The sequence below is a fragment of the Myotis myotis genome, unplaced genomic scaffold (genome assembly GCF_014108235.1).
Source record: "Myotis myotis isolate mMyoMyo1 unplaced genomic scaffold, mMyoMyo1.p scaffold_m19_p_17, whole genome shotgun sequence".
NCBI lineage: Eukaryota > Metazoa > Chordata > Mammalia > Chiroptera > Vespertilionidae > Myotis > Myotis myotis.
In genome coordinates, this window is record NW_023416321.1 from 7,997,838 (window position 1) to 8,017,276 (window position 19,439).

The window sequence follows — 19,439 nt, forward strand, 5'->3', positions numbered from 1 at the left end:
TTAAGGGTTTCACGGGGGGGGGGGGGGGGGGGGCAGGGGGATTCGCATGGTTTTGTCATACGCTGTCAGTTTTAATTGCAACGTCCAACCAACCATTCCCTTTAACTTTCCTGTGCTTCACCTACACCAGTGATGGCGAACCTGTGACACGCGTGTCAGAGGTGACACGCGAACTCATTTTTTTGGTTGATTTTTCTTTGTTAAATGGCATTTAAATATATAAAATAAATATCAAAAATGTAAGTCTTCGTTTTACTATGGTTGCAAATATCAAAAAATTTCTATATGTGACACGGCACCAGAGTTAAGTGAGGGTTTTTCAAGATGCTGACACGCCGAGCTCAAGAGGTTCGCCATCACTGCCCTACACGGTGGCTTCTGACCTTCTTACTTCCTTTAAATCCCAATGTGTTCATTAAAAACAGAAGCAAACCTGGGACTATGTCGTATCTGCCCGTGGTTGGGCCCAAGCATTTACACACTGAAATGCCTACCTACTGTGTAGGTATATTGTGTTAAATTTCATTTCCGTTTCACAAGGAAAATGTGAGAAAATATTAGAGGAAGAGAGCCCCTGGCCCACGCCCACGCCAGCCACGGCCGATGGTGAGATAAGCGAGGCGCTGCCGCCACCTGGTGGCGGACGTAGAAACGGCAGGCGGGCCCCAGGGGAAGAAACGCCTTCCCGCCCAGGAATCTTCCTGCCCAACCTGGCTGCTAACTGTTCCAAACACGCCTTCCGCTGCCACCTCCCAGACCCCCCAGAGCTCGGTGTTTGACGCTTCCTTCGGGGCTGCAGAGATCCAGGCAAGAGCCCTGGCTGAGAGGTGGGAGCCCTGAGTACTGGCCCCCCGTCTGCCACTAACTTGCTGTGTGGCCCTGGACAGGGGCACTGCCCTCTCCGAGGCTTGCTGTGTGGGGTGAGGCAGAATTGGTCTCCGAGGACCCTTGAGGGCTGCCACACTCAGCCCTCTCACCCAGGAGCAGCCAGGTTCTCCTGCAACCTGTCCTCTGTGCCCCCTGCTCACGGGGCCACCTCCTGGGGGCCGAGGGATGACAGGCTGGCCTCGTGAGCTTCTACCCAATCCCGTGTTCTTGTAAGGCTGCCATGAGCCCCCGATCCAGGTCCCCATACCAACTACCCGCTCTGCCGTGAAGGTCAAGTCCGTATTCACTCCAAAAATAGAACTCTTTTCTTTTTAAATTGGTGTTGGGGGGTGGGGGGAGAAACATTGATGAGAGAGAGCATCAATTGGCTGCCTCCTACACAGCCCCTACTGGGGATCAGGCCTCAACCAGCCATGTGCCTGGACCCGGAATCAAACCACCGTCCTCTTGGTGCATGGGTCAGTGCTCAACCACTGAGCCACACGGGCCAGGCAAACTCCTCTGCTATTAAACAAGCCCCAGACCCAATCTTCCCAAGGGCTAGGAGCTCCGAGGGCAGTGCCGGCTTCCTCTCTCCTTGGGACTCCCTGGGAGCTGGGACTGGCACCCTTCCTGATGGGTGATTCCCTGAAGGTGGGGGGCAGTTTCTCCCCCTCTCCCTTCCCCACCTCCAGACTGGGGCTCCCTGACACAGACCAAGGGCTTCCTCAGAGCAGACCTGTCTCCGGCCACAGGGTCTCAAGGACCACAGCACAAGAGGCCCCCAGGACTCACATCGGACCCCCCAGCCCCAGCCCCCTGCCCAGATGCTGAGGGAAGGCAGTGAGGCAGCAAGGCTGAGGCATGTGTAGAATAAATATAACTTTATTCTTTATCCAGTAGATCTCAGTGGAAAGTCCCACAGTAACAGGTGCACCAGCGGGCTCTGGGGGGGGTAAGACCCCAACCCTGGGGCAAGGGGGGGCAGGGCAGAGCCAGCTCCCCCAGCCCAGGGGTGCAGGGGATGAGGAGAGGGGACCCCCTTAGGCCCGTCCTGCGGGGCAAGGAGGGAGCACGGGTGTGGGGTGGGGGTTGGGGGGCAGGCCGGGGAAATGGAGGAATTCAGGCCAAGAGTATCTGTCGGCGTGTGTGTGTGTGTGTGTGTGTGTGTGTGTGTGTGTGTGTGTCTGGGGGGCCCTGTGGGTGGTGCTGGTGGCTGTGAGGCTGGGGGGCAGGGACAGCTCAAACCCCTCGGCCAGCCCCTTCACAGTGGGGGGTAGGAGGGCTGAGATCATGTGGGCCCGGATGGGGGGCAGCTCAGCGAAGGACGCGGATTAGGAACACGTACATGTATGTTCTGCGGGCCCCCCTTGCGTGGCCTGACCCGTCTCTGGTGGTGGGCACCCTCCTCCTAGGGGCCGCCTGAACTGTCCACACCCAGTGGTTAGGCCGAGAGGGAGACGGGGGGAGAGGGGGCTGACTGCTTCCCCAACACAAAGGAGGGGAGTGCAGGCCTCGGAAAGCCAGTACTTCACAGTTTGAAAGAGAAAACTGAGGAGAAAAGGGCTGGGGAGAGGGCCAGGGGGACACAGGGACATGGAGAGAGAGAGTGGGAGCCCCTCTGAGCCGCTGCCCACCCCCAGGACCCACCCCCTCCAGCTCTGGATCCAGCTCCCCCCAATACACAGCACAGATTCCTTCAGTATAAATGTGCTTAAAATGAAAATTCTTATTAAAAAAAATCAAAACCAAAAAAATTAAAATAAAAACAAAACCAGCGGTAATACCTGGGGGTTGGTATGGCAGGGTATGTACAGGGGGAGCCCCCCACCCCTGGCCCACCCCCTCTGTCACCAACCAAGGCAAGGGGGGGGTTCCCCAACCGGGGGGCAATGGCTTGCAAGTTCTGAGGATGGAGGGGCCAGGTCCTGGCCTTTGCTGGTGATGAAGATGTGGCGAGGTGGGCGGACGGGTGTCTTGATGAACACAGGCCCCCAGGCCCCATCCTGAGGCCCAGGACCAGGGGTCCTCACGCAGTTCGTGACCTCGCCCCCGACCACCCAGGCCGCAGAGTAACAGTCCACAGCACCCGGGCCTCTGTCCAAGGAGTCGCCACCTCCTCCCTCCTGCCTCCTGTCCCCGGAAGGGAGACAGGGAGGGGCAGGGCTGGCTGGGGTCGCGCGGTTGGTAGAAAGGCAGAGAAAAGCCGGGCGAGGGGCAAGGGCTGTGTCCACGGGGCGCGGGTGGTCACGGGGAGTGGGTGGCCGGGCTGCTTCTGTTGGAGCTGGGGCTGAGGCTGGGGCTACAGCTGCGGGGTGGGGGAGCCAGGCCACTCCCCTCCCGCCCCCCGCCCCCCGGCTGTCCGCTCAGAGTGTCCAGGCCCTCTGAGTTCTCCAGCATTTCCTGGATGAGGGGCGGCATGGAGCCTGGGATCTCCATCTTCAGCGTGATCACCCGCTCAGCCCCTGCAGGAGAGGAGGGCAGAGGTCAGCACACGCCCCCACGGCCCAGCCCCGCAAACCCGGGTGCAAGCCTGGCTCCCGGAGGACCAGCCCCTCCAGGCTCAGCATCCACCGTGCCCTGACTCGGGCCCCAGCTCTCTTAGTTCCCAAGTCGGGGGGCCGCGGGGAGAGTGGTTCTTAACGCCAGCCACCTGGTCTGACACCGGGCCCTTCCTATGTGCTCTGTGCCGTGGCTTCCCCTGCTGACACCTCGACACAACCACCCTGTCAACACCGTCACTGTCCTCGCCCCTCAGAAGGTTCCGAGCTGCTCAGTGACCTGCTCAAGGGCACGCGCCCCTGCCATCTGGTCCGATCCATGCCCGTCACCACCAAGCACAGGTGGCACTGCCGCCTTCGCGCTCACAGGCAGGAGGTCCCCGGGGCCTGGGGGGGCCCCCGGGGGACGTGGCCTAGATGGAGGAGGACAGCTTGGGTGGGGGCCTCACCCTTAGCGCTGATGCTTCGAAGGTCCGTGATCTTCATGAGCATCTTGGGGAACATGTGGGGCCGGCTGGGCCTCCGCTTCCGCACGTAGACCTTCAGCGCCTCCAGCAGCGGCTCCTGCAGCATGTCCACCCTGTCCGGCTGCTCCAGGTCCTGCCGGTCTGAGGAAGGAGGAGCCCCCTGAGCCACGGCCCTGGCCAAGCTGGGAACGCCGCTGTGCTCCCAGCCGTGGCCACTGGGGGGCGCGCCTGCCCCGGCCACAAGCTGGGCTTCCGCTCCTGGGGCCTCGCCACACAGGGCAGTGGAGGGGTCGGTGTGCTCTGACACAGGCTCTTATGGAAGCAGAGGCGCGGAGGCTGTGCTGGCCCAGAGCGGCCCTGACAGCCCAGCTCGTGGGGCTGGGACCCAGCAGAGGAAGATGCCCAGGCAGGTCTCTGGCTCCCACCCACCACGGACACCAGAACGATACGGCAGAGCCGGTAACAGGAAAACAGCGACAGCAGCCAACGTGTACGAGTCTTCCTCTGGGCACAGTGTGCCCTCGTTATGAACGACCACCTTCCTCGGCCCATTATGGCCTCATCTTGCAGACATGGGGCTCCGAGACTTTGGCAACCTGCTCAAGCGCAGAGCTGGCCAGGATATGAGCCTGGGTGGTCTGACCAGGGAGGGAACCAGAATTCAGGTCTCCACTGCCACACCCGTGCTGTGTGGCCACAGACCAGACTCTACCCCTCTGGGACTCGATTCCCCCTCTGAACAGGACCTGACAGGGGCCAAGGTCCCTTCCTGAGCTGATGATCCCTGGACATCCTGGTGAGGGGCTCCCCGACCACCCTGGGCCGAGCCCCGGGACCCCCGGCCCCGGCCCACCTCCACAGATAAGGCAGATGGCGCTGAGCAGCCCAGTCTCAGCGTCATCCATCTCCAGGGGCAACAGCTGGTTGGCGAAGGCGAAGACCAGGTCTGTGAGGGGGCCGAAGCCGGCGTTGTGCATCTGGGTTCGGTTCAGCGTCAGCCCGTCCGAGAAGGTCATTGTGTCCTGCTCGGGCGTGTACCTCGTGCAGATCCTCAGGATCTGGGTGCAGAGGAGGCACGAGTTTAGGGACGCAGCCCATCCCCCAGCACCTCCAGCACCAGCAGCCATCCCCACAGGCCCACCTGGCAGGCAGCCATGCCAGTGCAGCCCGATAGAATCTCCTACAATAATGAAAACCATCTAGGTCTGCACCACCCAGACACGAGCCGCCAGCCACAGTGTGGCCATCGAACACTGAAAACCATGCTAGTGCCCCTGAGGAACTGATTGGATTTCATTTTAGTTCATTTAAATAGCCACGCATGGCAAGCGGCTTCTGTATTGGCCTGGTTCTGGGTCGGCCTCCTGTCTGTCTCCATGCAGAAAATTTAGAGTTCTTTAGAAACTAGAATTTCCAGGCAAGAATCATAGCAAATTTATGTCCACGGTTCCCAGGACAGGGTACGCAGCAGGAGCTCAATAAATGTGCATCGGCTTCAACTGTGTCAAACCCTGATCCTGCCTCTTGCACCCAGGGCCTGGGTGGGGAGGGGAGGCGGCACACACTGCACCTGCCCACTCCTACCAGGAAGTTCCCCAGCCTGGAGGTGGGCAAGAGGGCGGAGCTGGTCAGGATGAATGACAGGGAGGAGAGTTCTGTCAGTGGAGGCTTTGGCATCCCCACCGCCCCCAATCCTGCCTCCAGCCCAGCCCACCTTCTGGGCCCCGCCAGTCCTGCTCCAGCTGGACGCCCAGCAGCAGGCCTTGCACATCCTGTCCTCCGTCAGGGCCGCCCTCTCCCATGCCCCCTCCACACCCCAGGTGTCAGTCTCCTCTGAATGTCTTCCCTGGGGCCCAGCAGCTGGAGCTCTCTCGTCTGCAGGGAGGGAGAACATCCCTTCCCCATCTCTAGCCAGCTCTTATCACGGCTCGCAACCTCTGTTTGCAGATCTGTCGCCTCCAAAACCAGGAGGTTTTCAAGGGAGGGGATAGTGTTGTGTTCATCTCTGCTCCTGACACCCAGCTCAAGGCCTGCCCACACAGGTCCCAGGCGAATCTTTATTACCGACTGAACAGATGGGACGATGGCTTAATAGAAAGATGGGGTGAGGGTGGATGAATGTGTGCGGGTGAGTGGGTGAGCCCGTGTACATCCAGGTGCTGTGTGGCTAAGTGGCCAGGTAGACAGGTAGACAAGTGGGCAAATGGACACAGCGGGGAGGGAAAGGGCTGCTGTTTGGGTGGGCGGGGCATTTGGATGCGTCCATTCCAGACGGATGTTTAAGAAGGTGGTTATCTGAGTGGCAGGACATCCTCCAAGGACATGGGGCAGGGCCCAGACCCTCACCAGGATGTCCAGGCAGGCAGCCTTGAGAAGGGTGATCTGGTCAGCAATGGTGAGCGTGGTGAAGCCAGGCAGTTGCTTGGCGAACTCCACAGTCTTAATGATGCACTTGGTGGAGAGTTCACTGAACTTGTCCCAGAGGTCGATGTCCAGAGAGACACGTTGTTCTGAGCTGTTGTTCTGAGAGGACGGGGGAGAGTGAGGGCCTTCTCCCCAAGGCCCCCCTCCTTGGCCTGGCTCCACCAGCCCCCACAGGCCTGCCCCAAACCCGCCTTCGCTTCCTGAGCACTCGGAGGAGGAGGAAGCAGGAGGAGGGGGCGGAGGGGGAGGGAGGATGGGAGGCCTGGGCAGGGGGAGGGCGAGCCAGCCTGGCAGAAGGGGCACTCGTGAGGGGCCAGGGGAAGCCGTACCGTAGTGTATTTGCCCAGCTGGCAGAGGGCAGGGAAGGTCTCCTGGTGCGCTTTGCGCACTTTCTCAATGAGCTCCCCCACCTCTGGCGTCAGCGTGTAGCTCTCCGAGCATTCAGGCTTGGGTGCCTCCTTCTTCTTCTTGTTCCGGTCGTTCCTCACGGCTGTGGAGGGTGAGGCCGTGGTTAGAGAGCAGGTGCAGGCCGTGGTCCATCCACAGGTCCCGGTCCCTCCCCAGCCCAAGCTCCTCCCACCAGAGCTGCTGGCTGCAGGAGTCATTACCCGCTGGGCGCACACACAGCAGTGCACACAACAATGTGCACACACAGACACACATACAATGCACACACAGACGCACATACAATGTGCACGCAGAGACGCACATACAATGTGCACACACACAGACTCACAGACACACAAGTGCGCAGGCAGACAAGGTGTCAACTCACGCTCCACCCCTCCATGCCCACAGCCATGTCTGCCCGAGGGCCCGAGGACCACGGCACCAGCCCGCTGTGCCCTTACTCCCAAGCGCTTACTCCAGCCACACTCCAGAAACGTGGGGTCCCAGTCCGAAAGCAAGTGAGCAGTGCCCCACCTTCGCGCTCTGCCTGCCTGTCCCCCACTCCCTCTGCTCCCAAGAACAAGCAGCCTCCACTGGCCCGTCCTCCAGCCAGCAGTCTCCCGGGGGTCCCTGTGATTGGCTTGTGGAGGAAGCAGCTCCTCTCCTGGGGCAGGGGCGGTGTAGGGCTCCCCAGCCTGAGAGTGGGGGGCCGGATGGGAGAATCTCTCGGCCCATTAGCTGGGGGAGCTGACAAATCACCGGGGGCGCTGAGCCGCACACACCACTCGGCTTTAAAGAAGCGATGGGGTCGTTACCAGCCGATTATCCCAGACACACAATCACTCACAGGGCCAGTGGTGGCGGCTGCTGACGCTGGAGGAAGAGAGGTGGGGGTGGGGGCCCCAGGAGGGGGCAGTGGGCTGGGGGGGGGAGCTGGCATAATTTGGAGATCACTCATGTCGATTCTGCAAATTCAATAAAGTGCAAGGGAAAGAAGGGAGAGGGAGAGTGGGGGGATAATTTGGGAAGAGAAAATTGCAGCTGTGACAAGACGTTTATCATTCGGAAGCTTTAATTCTATTGAAATGGCAGCTGCTCAGCTCCGGGGCACAGAGCAGCCAGAGGGAGGGAGGGAAAGGGGGAGATGCGGTGGGAGGGAGAGGGGTCCCCACCCTGGTCCTTCTGCACCGGAAAGCTCTGGGAGTGGAAGGTGGCAGGAGCAGAGGGAGGAGGCAGTGCTGGGCCCTGAAGGTCCCCAGGTGTCACCCCAATGCAGCATGGAGCCGTCACATCCTGGGCTCCTCACGAGGCAGCCCCTGCCTCCTGTGGCGGGAGGTGGCAGTGTGATGCAGGACCCCTCGGTCTCCCCACACCCCTTCCCCACTTTCTTCTTCTACTGCCCAACCTACAAAGGGCTAGGGGGTCCTGCAACCCCCTCCCCCACCCCATCCCCCAAGGCTCAGGCTCCATGGCAACGGCCACGCAGACAAGGAGGCGTCTGTCAGCGTCATTTATCTCTGACATCATCAATCACTGGTCACCACGGCAACACTCATGATTCAACACAAGAGGGTCTCCCTGTCCAGCCCTCCCGCCTCCCTCCATCCAGCCTCAGCTGAGCCCAAACTGGAAACCCCCATCCCTCAGGGATCTGAGACGTTCTGATTCTCTCTTGAAACCCTAGGGCCCAGGCTCTATCACCGGACAATGGCTTTTAGATCCCTGTGCCAGCCGCACGCCCAACACACACACACACATACACACACACCCTCAGTACAGGCCCTTCCCTAAGATGTACAATCAGAAGGGACTTGGGGATGCTTCTGAGCCCTGCCCCAAAGCCCAGCAGGGCCTGGAAGCCAACTGGCCTGCAGCAGACACACGAGCACACACAGCCAGCCGTGTGCAAACAGGAACAGGAACGGTGTCTGCAATGGACACAGCTAGATGTACAGACAGACAGGTCCTTGCAGCTATTCACAAACCACCCTTAGCCATGAGCCCACACACCGTACCATGGGTGTGCGAGTTCACATCCCTACACACACACCCACACGCCGCCACCCGCTCCCCTACCTTTAGGACACCACAGGCCTGTCTAGCGGGTGGCCTGGCCCCTGCCCCGGGCCCCGGGCCCCTGGCACTCACACTCTTTGGACATGCCCACTTCGAAGCACTTCTGCAGCCGGCAGTACTGGCAGCGGTTGCGGGTCACCTTGTTGATGATGCAGTTCTTGTCCCGGTGACACGTGTACACCATGTTCTTCTGGATGCTGCGGCGGAAGAAGCCCTGAGTATGGAGGGGAGGGAGTCAGATCAGCCACACCCACCGTGGGAGCCATACCAGCCTGGGGCCTTCGCCTACCTGAGCGGGGCAGATAAGGTGGGAGAAGGGCTCACCTACTAGGATGCCCCCAAAACAACTGACAGGCCTGCCCCTATACTGCAAGCTCCCAGAGGTCTTCCCCCAACCCACACCCACACACCCTGCTTCCTTCCTCCTTGGGAAAAGGAACTCAGGGCTGCCAGTGAGTCAGGAAAAGGGGAAGATGGGCCTAGAGAGGAGAGAGGCAGAGCTCTGGAACCCTCAGCCCTGAGCTCAGAGCACAGGAAGAGAACGCAAGCAGGAGGAGGCATGCGGGGACACACACGGGCTGGCAAGAAGGATGAGACGCACACACTCTCCCTGGCCAACCGGGGAGATGTGTACAGCCTGATCACGGGTGAACCGGGCTGGTCAGGGGCTCCACACACAGGCTAACCAGAGACATGACAGACCAGGGACAGGCAGGACAGGCAGACACACACACCCTGAGGCCGGCTGCTTTGCCCTTGATCTTGGCCCCACACCTGGGGACAGCTACTCCAGGATGAGAGGCAGTCTGGAGCCCAAGCCCCTAAAACTGTACCGCCTCTGAGCCCCAACCTCTGGGGCAGAAACAGGTACAGAGGCTCAGGACCTGGGAGGTGAGGAGAGGCCATGCCCACAGCCGCTGGGAAGGTGGCAACCACATCTGTACCCTGGAGCCTAGCGTGGGCGCAGGGACATGCAGCGAGACACGGGGGAGCCCACAGCCTGAGCATCTGAAGGAGAGGCCAAGGCAAGGCGCCTGCTCCTGGCTGCCTCCTGCCAGGCCGCCATGGGGAGGTTCAGGCAGGGCCACTGGGGGCAGGCCTCCTGGGTCCTCAGCCAAGAGCCAGTCGGCAGCCAGCTCACCATGGCAACCTGGGCAGCCGTGGCAGAGCAGATCTACGCCCTGCCAGCAGGAGGATGGAGACAGGGAGAGGAGCTCGGGCAGGAGGGGACCTATTTGGTTTGGGGGAACCCCTGCTCATCCCTGGGGGGGTTCTATTGTAGGCTTCCTCCCCTCCTCCAAGGCTGCTGTGACCTGCCACATAGGAACAAGTGCAGAAGCTTCAGGGGCACCCCCCTACACCCCCCGACAGCATACTCCCAGGACATGGCAGTGGGGACAGTCCATTTATCTCATCAGGATTGCCTTTCCCAATGACTCAACTCACCTTGCAGCCCTCACAGGCGCTGACCCCATAGTGGTAGCCTGAGGATTTGTCTTGGCAGACAAAGCAAGGCTTGTAGATGCGGGGGAGGGGGGGCGGCGAGGGAGGGCTGGGCACTATCTCTTCGGAACTGCTGCTCTGGGTCTCAATGGCTAGAGAGAGAAGAGGGAGGGGCAGTTAGAGACCCAGGTTGCCATCCTTAATACCGTGCCCGCCCACCCTGCCTCCAGACCCCTCCCAGGAGCCCCTCCCAGCCTCACCACAGCTGCCAGAATTCAAACTCAGGGGCAGGAACACCGTCTCAGGAGAGCTGGGGCTCCCCAGCCAGACGTGGGGAATGCGGCTGCCAATGAACCCATCAGCACCCCATCACTCCTATCTACTGCCCAGGACCCCACCTTCACACCCAGCAAGGTCAGATGACAACCCATCTGATTTGTACGTGGACATGGCTACACCTGGGCAGCGGGGGTGGGAGGCCGCCTGGTGCTAAAGCCTGGCATCTGGGCGGCCGGGACCCGTCTCCCCAGTTAGGAAGGAGTTAAGGCCCGCGAGGAAGGAGGGAAGAGGACACAAAGCTAGGGGCAGAGGAAACTGGGGTCAACAGGATATTCAAAGGCGGCCACTCCCCCGCCCCCTCGGCTTCCGCTCCCCCTCCTCTCACAGCCACAGCCCCTCCCCCACCCAAACAATCCCAGGCCAGGCACTCCAGGCGAGGCGAGCAAAGAAAAGTTGCAAATGTTGGGGCGAAGCAGGCGGGGACTCCTGATAAGCAGGGGGGACTCCCTGGAGACAAGGAGAGGAGTCCCTAGGGGCCCCGGAAGCCCCTTGCTCTGGGTGCCCAGTCTCGGGGGAGCAGCATGACAATGGGGGTCTGTTCCCATCAATGCTCTGTCTGTCTGGCCTCAATACTACGTCCGGGTTACTCCCCCCTCCCCTCCTGCTATTCAGCTCCAATAGGGCAGCCAGGAGGGTTGACCCAGCCAGCAGGGCAGCCCTCACTAGCCAAACCCTCCCCAGTGCTTGGCCCCATGCCCATCACCCCAGGCAGGACAGGGTTGGTCTGGGTGGGGGCTGTCTGTGCCTAAAGCCAGGGCAGCCGGGGGTACACTGTGCTGGATGGAGAACTGTGACCAAAGCAACCCCAGACTCCCAAGGGACCACCCAGCATCCTCCTGAGGCCTTGCCAAGTCCACTTGTCCAAACTCAAGGATGCCTCCCCAATAGGTAGATCCCTACCTCCTCCCACACCCCAGAAGCCTACCTCGCCTCACCCCAAACTCCAGCACACAAGGCTATAACAAGGCTCTGGCATTCAGGAGGGCCCAGAGCTCCTGGCCCAAGCACCTTACAGCCATGAGTCACCTGGCCCTACAGTCCAGGCACAGAGAAAAGCAGCGCCTGGACACTGGGGGCTGGCTGCATGCTCCCACCCGCCCCCGTACCTGCAGACACACCACGGATGGCCAGGAGGTTGATGACAGGGAACCAGGCCAACAACCTTGGCAGGGCTTTCCTGGCTCTTAGTAGGGCCTGGGCACCACTTCCCTGGTCAGCCTGGCTGACCAGCACTGCTGTGACCCCCTGCCCCGTGCCTGCCCAGAGACCAGCCCACAGCAAAGCCGTGGACGCCCATACCCGCATCAGCCCACAGCCTCTTCACGGCCCTCACCTCCCTGCCCTCACCCAACACCAAACTGCCCCAGCCTGGTCTGCCCCACCTCACTCTCCTGGAGGCCAGACAAGCAAATCAGTCGGGCAAGAGGCCTGAGAACAGCTGCTGGGGTGGGGGGCAGGGTTGGGGGGCCTGGGTGAGGCCAGGAGGCAGAGGGGTGAGCGACAAAGGAGCCCTTTGTTGTGCTAACTTTTTCCAAGACGTAAAAGGAGTAACAATAGACAATCCAGACTGGTGTGGGGGGTGTCAAGGACACGGGGATGTGGTGGAGGGGCTGCGGCCTAGAATCCCAGTCCACGTTCCAAGGAACTGACCTGCCTCCCCTCCCCATCGGCCCTTAGCCCCCCTCTGAAATGGACCCGGGTGGAGGGGGGAAAGGACAGGGGAGGGGAAGCTCTGGAGTCCAGCGTGGGATGGAGGAGGGGAGGCGGAGCACGGGGAGACACACAGGATACCAGGATGAGAGGCAGCTCTCAGGTCAGAGTCAAACTAGCGGGGCAAAGGTCTGTAGAAATTTGGAGCTCAGGCAAAGTCCGGAGGTGTTTGCGGAGCTGAAAGACTGTGCTTTAGGGGAGACGGCGGCGGGCGTGGGGCTACAGTTTGGTCTGCGTGAGGCCTCCTCCCCACCCACCAGGCAGCAGGCTGGCTGCCTTTGAGGCTGTAACATGGTCTGTACCCCCACCTCCAGCACACCCCACCTGTCACCCAGGTAACAGCTCAGGTTTCCAAGTGTGCCCTTTGAACCCAGAATCCGGGCCCAGTGCCCACCTGCTCAGGCCTCCAGCCAGCAGCCTGGGCAGGCGCGGGGCGCTCTAAGGACACAGCTTTACCTCCATCCACACAACCCCTGGGGGAAGGACGGCCATGCCTGGCCCCTCCCCGCTCACCTCCCTCCCCAGGGGCCCCAGCCCACAAATGTCTCTCCAGCAGGAACACCAGGCTGCAGGAGCACCACACCTTCTGAGCTCAAAGTTCCAGCGCCCAGCGCAGGGCTGGCACCGGCCCAGGAAGCCTGGCCCCGCCGGCCCGCGCAGCCAGGGAGCCCCTCCCCCGCCTCCCCTCCCCTCCCCTCCCCTCCCCGCGGGCCGGAGGCGCAGAGCGCTCCGGACTCCCCACGCCCCAGAGCCGTTCGCAGGCTCGCACAAGGGGCCGGTTTCCTGGAGGAGATCAGGAGGAAATCAGCCGGGCCCCCGGCCAGCAGCTCCCCTCCCCATCCAGCTGGCGCCCGCTCCTCCGCGGCTCCCCCTGCAGCCCCTGGAGGGCTGGGCAGGGGACGCAGGGCCCTCGGGGCTGCCCTTCCTCCGGGGGTGGGGGGCTCGGGTGCAGGCAGCTCCGAGGAAGAAGGCCACAGGCCCGCGGCCACCGATAAGCATCTCTCCCCTCCCCCCGCGCGGGGCCACGTGCTTCACATTCTTGGACGTCTGGGAGCGGGCGGAGGCGTGAGCAGCGGCGATTGGTGGGGGACAGATGGGGAACCACATCCTGTGTCCCCCTTGTCTTCTAGTGCCCCCAAACAGGAGCTCTGGGGAGGATGGCAACGTCCCCAGGGCCCTGCAGGGCTGAGCCGGTCTCCTCTCGAAGCAGCCGCCGCTGTCGCTTCCCACCTTGGGTGGCGGAGGCACAGGGCTCCTGTCACCAACGGGCCTCCCCACACACCAAGGCAGGGCGCTGCCCCCTGGACCAGGCGGGCTACTCGCCACGTCCAGCCTCCAGGTCTCTCCAGTGCCTCAGAGCACCCCTCCCAGCTCCCAGCCCCGGAGCTGAGCCCTGACACCCCACCCACATACAGGCACCTACATGGTCTACAGGACAGGGGCCCAGGCTGGAGCTCTACCCAGACAGGGTGTGGGGGACAGGCCTCCACTTCTCGATCACCTGCCTCCGAGCCCCCCAGACTGCTGGACTCCTCGCTCCCCCCTCCCCCTTCGTTGGGACCAGGAAGAGCTGAGCTGCCCCAGAGCTAAGGAAGAGCTGGGGCTGGAGCCCAAGGCGCTCTCCTCCCTGCTTCACCCCCAGTTCCCTGGAAAGGCAGCCAGGGTAGTGAGGGGGTAACCCTGGCAGCCTGGCCCCAATTATCCAATTGGGGGGTTGGGGGTACCTCCCTTCAGCTCTGGGAGGATGGGAAGAAGGGTCCTGGTGTCATACTTCTCACCTCTGTTTTTTGCCAAAGTCAACCCAAGCTCACACCCCTGTCCCGCCCACAGTCTTCAGCCTGCGGCCTCCCAGCCAATCTGCACCGCCACCCCCCAGGCAAAGGTCAAGGGACAGGACAAAAGCAAAGGCTGAGGTTAAGGTGGCTCTCGGAGAGGCAGAGGTGGGGTGTCTCTCGGTCTCTCTCCGAGAGCAAAGGAGCTGGGGGTTGCCCTTCAACCCTCTCCAATCTGCCAGGCCACCAGAGACCTACTCCACCCTCAGGAGGGAGACAGCAGGTTCAGGAGGATGGGAGAAGCTCCTGGGAAGAGTTGAGCCCCGAGGAGAGTGGGGAAGAAACCCGAGCCTTGTAACAGTAACCACCCCCAGAGGAGTGCCAGCTCCCACCCACCCAGGTACTACACCGCGTGCACAGCTGGGTCTGAACACACCCAGATGTGCACCCCAGGCGCTCACAGCTCCCCTAGTGCACAGAGCCCCCTCCCCACCAGGGGCCCCTGAACCCAGACACGGGGCAGTGAGCAGAGAAGGTGAGCAGCCTGCCAAAACTCCAGGGTTCTCATCAGCACCTCTGAGGAAGGGACCGTCCAGTACCTGCCCCCGTCCCCAAGTGAGCACAGGGTAACAAAAGGATGTGGCTGGGTGGGGAAGGGATGTATTCACGTCCAGAGTAGCCCCCGACCTACGCCGACAAACATGCTCATCCCCAGAGCAGCTCTCCCCTGCATTCCTGGGACAGAGCCCTCCAAGGTGCCAGCCAAGAGCCGAGGGCCAGGACTCCACTCAGATGGGCAGGTGCCCTCCCCAAGATGGAAGGGTCACTTGACATGGCACAGGGGTGTCTGATGAAGCTGCCCCTCCTGCCACACCCCACTGCCAACGCCTCCCTGACACCCCTCTAAGGACACAAGGACAAGGGCTGGGATCCGGGGAGGAGGCCCCTCCTCTTCAGGGCAGACAAGCCCACAAATGGGACCCTGACCCCACCCTCCAGGGGGGGAAAGGACCGCTCTGTTGCGAAGCTGTTGGGTTCCAAGCAAGAAGACCCGACGTGGGGCCAGGGGCTGCGTTTCCCCTCCACGAAGTGGCGGATAAATGAACAAATGTTTCCTGAAGGGAGGAGCCCCCAAAGTTCCTTGGCCCTAATGTACCAGGACAGAAACGGGGCCTAGGGTGATCCCGGGAGTCGAATTGTCCAGCAAAGACACCAGGGTTTCAGCAAGAGAGACAAGGGACAGCGAAGGGCAGAGCCAAGACCCCACCACGCCCCCAGGCTCGCCTCCCCCGGGGAGCGAAGCCCACGGCCCACCCCCACCCTCACAATGGAGAGGGGCGGCTGGTACCTACAGTGGTTTGAGCCATTCCAAAGCGGAGTCCGGAGCGGGGTGGAGTAGGGCCCGGGGGCGGGGAGTCCCTTCTCCGGGAGCAAACAGGCCCGGTTCTGGTTATAGAAATCCACCACCAGGAAGGGGCTGGGGGTGGGGGTGAGCCCCCCCACTTCCACACTCTCGTACATCTCCGCAGAGACCAGCGGGCCGGGCGGGGAGGTCCTGAGAGCCGGCTCCCTCACTCAGACGACGGCGCCATCCTTGGAAGCGGGGCGAGGGGCGCGTCCCCCGCCCCGACTGGCCGCCCGCGCGGGGGGCCGCCCGCTGCCCGGAGTCCTGCGTCCGAGTCGGCCCGCCGCTCCGCCAGCTCCAGGTGGAACGCGGGGAAGTTGTGTGTGCGGGCGGCGGGGGGGGCGGGGGCCCCTCGACTCCCCCGGGGACGCCAGGCCGAGCCCGGGACCTCGGCCGCTTCCCCTCGAGGGGGCTCCCGTCCGGAGTCTCACGGTGCTGGACGCGGCGCCCCGAGTGCGCCGGGCGGGGGCGGGGGCGGGATCCGCGCGGGAGGCGGGGAGCCCCGAGCACTTCCTCCTCCCCGCCGGGGCGCCCGGGCTTCTCCGGGGCCGGGACACCGGGTGGGGTGGGGACCCCGCGCGGCCCCGCCTCCCGGCCCGTCGCTGGGGCTCCGGCGGTGCGCGCCGCCGCCCCCACCCCACCCCCACCCGAGCCCCCGCCCGGGACCCCACCTCCTTCCCTCCGCCCCGCGCCCAGGCGCCGCCCCTCGGCTTAACCCTTTCCCGCGGGGCCGCGGCGGCGGGAGGGACGCCGGGACCGAGAGGGGCGGGCCGTGCACGGGCGAGCGGGGAGCCTGGAAGGGGAGGCGCAGGGAGCAGCGAGGAACGGGCACCGGGAGGAGCGGCCGAGCGCAGACGGCGGCCGGGACGCCGAGAGGAGGGGGCTGCGCGGGGCGAGGACGGAGGAGGGGCGGGCGGCTCCCCCGCCCCGGTTCCGGCTCCCGGCCTCCCCCGAGGCTAGGTCAGACCCGGAGCCGGCGGTGCCCCGGCGGGGAAGTGTGGGTGCGGGGAGGCGGGGGGTGGTCCCGGTGTCCCCCGCACCCCCCACCCGCCCGGCCTCATTTGCCTAATGCCATGCGGCTGAACTCTCGCTGAACTCGCCTGGCGGCGCCTCACCTCCGGGTGACCCACCCGCCGCGGCCCGTGACATCACCCGCTCGCCAGCCCGCCCGTGGGCTCGCCGGCCGGGCCCCCGGTCCAGCCGGGCCGGGCCGGCTCCCCCGGAGGCGCGGAGAGTGGCCGCGGCGGCGAGGGGCCGGGGGTGTGCGGCCAAGCGTTGGCCCCACGCGCAGCACGCGGCGCGCCGGGTGTCCCGGGGGTGACATTGTGCCGCTCAGCCGCGGTGTCGGATTGAGACACCGGCTGGTGTCATTGTCTGACATCATGTGTGACTGGCCGCCCGCCCGCTGCCGGAACCGACGCCGTGCGGGTGCCTGGGCACATCTGCGCGCAGCGGGGACCCTCCTCCCGCCGCCCTGCGGGCTTCCGGTGAGCACAGCGCGGCCCCGGGTGTCTCCACCTCGGAACCAGGACGGGCCCCGGTTGCACCGCCCAGCCCTGGAGGGATCCAAGGACGGGCCGGTGCTCTGCAGCTGACCACTTCCTCTGCAGCCTTCGGGGCCTGTTCACTGGAGAAAGGCCGGGTTGGGTAGGTCCGTGAAGGAGGGCATGTTCCTGGAGGAGCGGGTGTCCCAGGGCTCCCTCTAACCCTTCCCTCCTGCACCCCCAAAGGGGACAGGAATCCACCTGCTTCCCAAGGATAGCCTTCTAGGAGCCAGGTTCTTAACCCCCGCAGACGTGTATTGTCACTGAATCCTCACAGCTACTCCAAGAGAAAAGCGGGCATTATTCCTGTTTCCCAGCAAGGCTAGGTGGGTAGCCCAAGTTCACACTGCCAATAAAGGGTGGTGTATTTGAACTTTCTGCTGACAAAGCCCATATTCCTACCATGCCAGGCCAATTCAAGAAATAAAAATGTATTTTGGGGGGCACCTCCTTTGTGGACACTCCGTTGAGCCTGCCCTTGCAGTCCTTATGGAGCAACAGCCATTAAGCAAGTATTTGTGATTATACGTGTGTGTGTTTGTGTGTGTGTGTGTGTGTGTGTTTGCAAACTGAGATAATTGGTAGTATGACACAAGTATAGCGTGCTTTGAAGAATTAATGTAGGTACTGATGGGTCAGGGAGGACCTCAAAGCAGAGACCTAGTTAGGCAAAGAGTAGGAAGAAGTGCAGTCTCAGAAAAAGAAAGAGCGTGTGCAAAGGTCCTGGGGTTACAGAAGTTGGTGAGTTCATTCAAGGAACTGGCAGAGGAATAGGGTAGATGGCGCATAAAATTCAAGAGGAAAGGGGGCACAAGACCAGGCTGGAGAGGTGTGCTGAGGCCAGGCCACATGGGCTTGTTAGCTTCATTTAGACTTTTGGATTTTATCCTAAATGCAAGGAGAACCCACAGGAAAATCCCAAGCAGAGGAGCGGCAAGATCTGAGTTATAGCATTATGAGATCCTTCTAGCAGATATGTGAAGAATGGATTGTAGGAGGGCAAGGGAGACCAGTTAAAAGCTACTGCAGTCGTCTGGACAGCACACAACGGTAGTGCAGTCTAGGAAACTGGTTGTGTTGATAGACAGAGGAAGGTGGATTCTGGAAACTTTTTTTTAAAAGCTCACCTGAGAACATTATTCCATTGACATTTAGAGAGAGTGGAAGGGAAGGAGGGGTGAGGAGAGAGAGAGAAACATCAATGTGAGAGAGACATAGATTGGCTGCCTCGGGTATGCCCCACAACCAAGGCAGGGGTGGAACCTGCAACCCAGGTATGTGCCCTTGACCAGGAGTCGAACCCACAACCCTTTGGTGCCCAGGCTGACGCTCTAACCACTGAACAACACAAGTCAGGGTTTGAAACTTTTTGAGGGTAGAATCGGGGGCGGGGGGGCGGTGAGTGGGACTAGGAAAGGAGATAGCAAAGAGGACTCATGTGTGGCCTGTGCACCCGCAAAGTTCCTGAGACTGAAACGTAGAGAAGCCTCCTGGGCTGGGGAACAGGTGGGTGTGGGGCTCAGTGTGAGATCTCACCTCCGTGAGGTTTGGGCTGCAGGTGGAGCGCCGGGGTCCCGGGCACGAATGCCAGCCTTGGCAGCGAATGAGATCGCTGGGGAAGAAGACAGATGCTTCCTCGGCCCTTGGTGTCTTTCCTCCCAAATGACGTAGCTCCTGGCACCAGTTATGTTCTAGGCTCTGTGTCACCACGGGAGGTACTAAGGGAGCTGAGACTGACCCTGCCATCAAAGGCCTAGGGATACGGAAGACATCGCCTAAATGATGCCAGCTCACAGCAGGAGCTGGGTGGGGAGAAGTCACTTCATGGCAGAGATGAGTGTCGTCAGAGAAAAAAATAAAGACCCACAGGCGCTCAAAGGAGGGCGAAAGAGTGTAGCAAGTTCCGGGGAACAGCTCTGAAGGACGGATAGGATTTCTGGAGCTGACGAAGGGGAGCAGTTGGGGGTGAGATGCCGGTTCTGGGCAACAGCAAGGTCATGGGACAGGTCAGAGCCGAACAGTGTCCTGGGGCAGAGAGAGAAGAGGGGGAAAGGAAGGCCAGCCCACTGGTGGGTGCTGGCAGCTGCAGGCCTGGGGTCCTCCTCTGCAGCAGCCCCCACAGCTCCCCCGGGGCTGTGTGCTTAGCAGGCCCTCAGCGGTTGTGGGCTCAACTGAACTGGCCCCCACTTGTGCCAGGCAGGGCTCCCTCCTGTCCCCAACCCCATCTGGAGAGGATAATAAACAGGAAATCATGAGGCTCTGAACCAGACGGACATCAGGTCCCAGTCCAGGGTGGCCATCCCCCAAGACAATTCCTGGCTCTACCCGCCCCGCAGCATCACTGCTCATCACTCCCAGGGCACTGGAAGCTCACCCAAGCCTGCACCAGCAAGCAGGTCACCGTGGCCTCACAGCAACTCGCCCAGCCAGAGACGGATGAGGAGTGTTGCTTTAAAGAGGAGGAAACAGACAGCGTTTGGGTGACCTGCCCAAGGCCAGAC

The 19,439-nt window shown here is 62.1% G+C and overlaps 1 protein-coding gene across 8 annotated transcripts in view; it reads right to left on the reverse strand.

Annotated features, from left to right (window-relative positions):
• Positions 1-2,578: 2,578 nt before the first annotated feature.
• The window catches only part of RARA (retinoic acid receptor alpha), a 42,630-nt gene continuing 25,769 nt past the window's right edge, over positions 2,579-19,439 (reverse strand). For 5 of the 8 annotated variants that reach the window (XM_036339929.1, XM_036339928.1, XM_036339931.1 and 2 more), the window contains 7 exons: positions 10,172-10,320; positions 8,798-8,939; positions 6,589-6,749; positions 6,182-6,358; positions 4,689-4,893; positions 3,818-3,976; positions 2,579-3,332 (listed from right to left, as the gene is read on the reverse strand). In XM_036339929.1, the coding sequence (XP_036195822.1) occupies positions 3,115-3,332; positions 3,818-3,976; positions 4,689-4,893; positions 6,182-6,358; positions 6,589-6,749; positions 8,798-8,939; positions 10,172-10,320 (1,211 nt within the window). In that variant the 3' untranslated portion in view covers positions 2,579-3,114. Of the gene's footprint in view, positions 3,333-3,817; positions 3,977-4,688; positions 4,894-6,181; positions 6,359-6,588; positions 6,750-8,797; positions 8,940-10,171; positions 10,321-10,428; positions 10,773-15,341; positions 15,936-19,439 lie in introns of those variants that run through there. The other 3 variants (XM_036339932.1, XM_036339934.1, XM_036339935.1) reach the window with 3 other exon arrangements.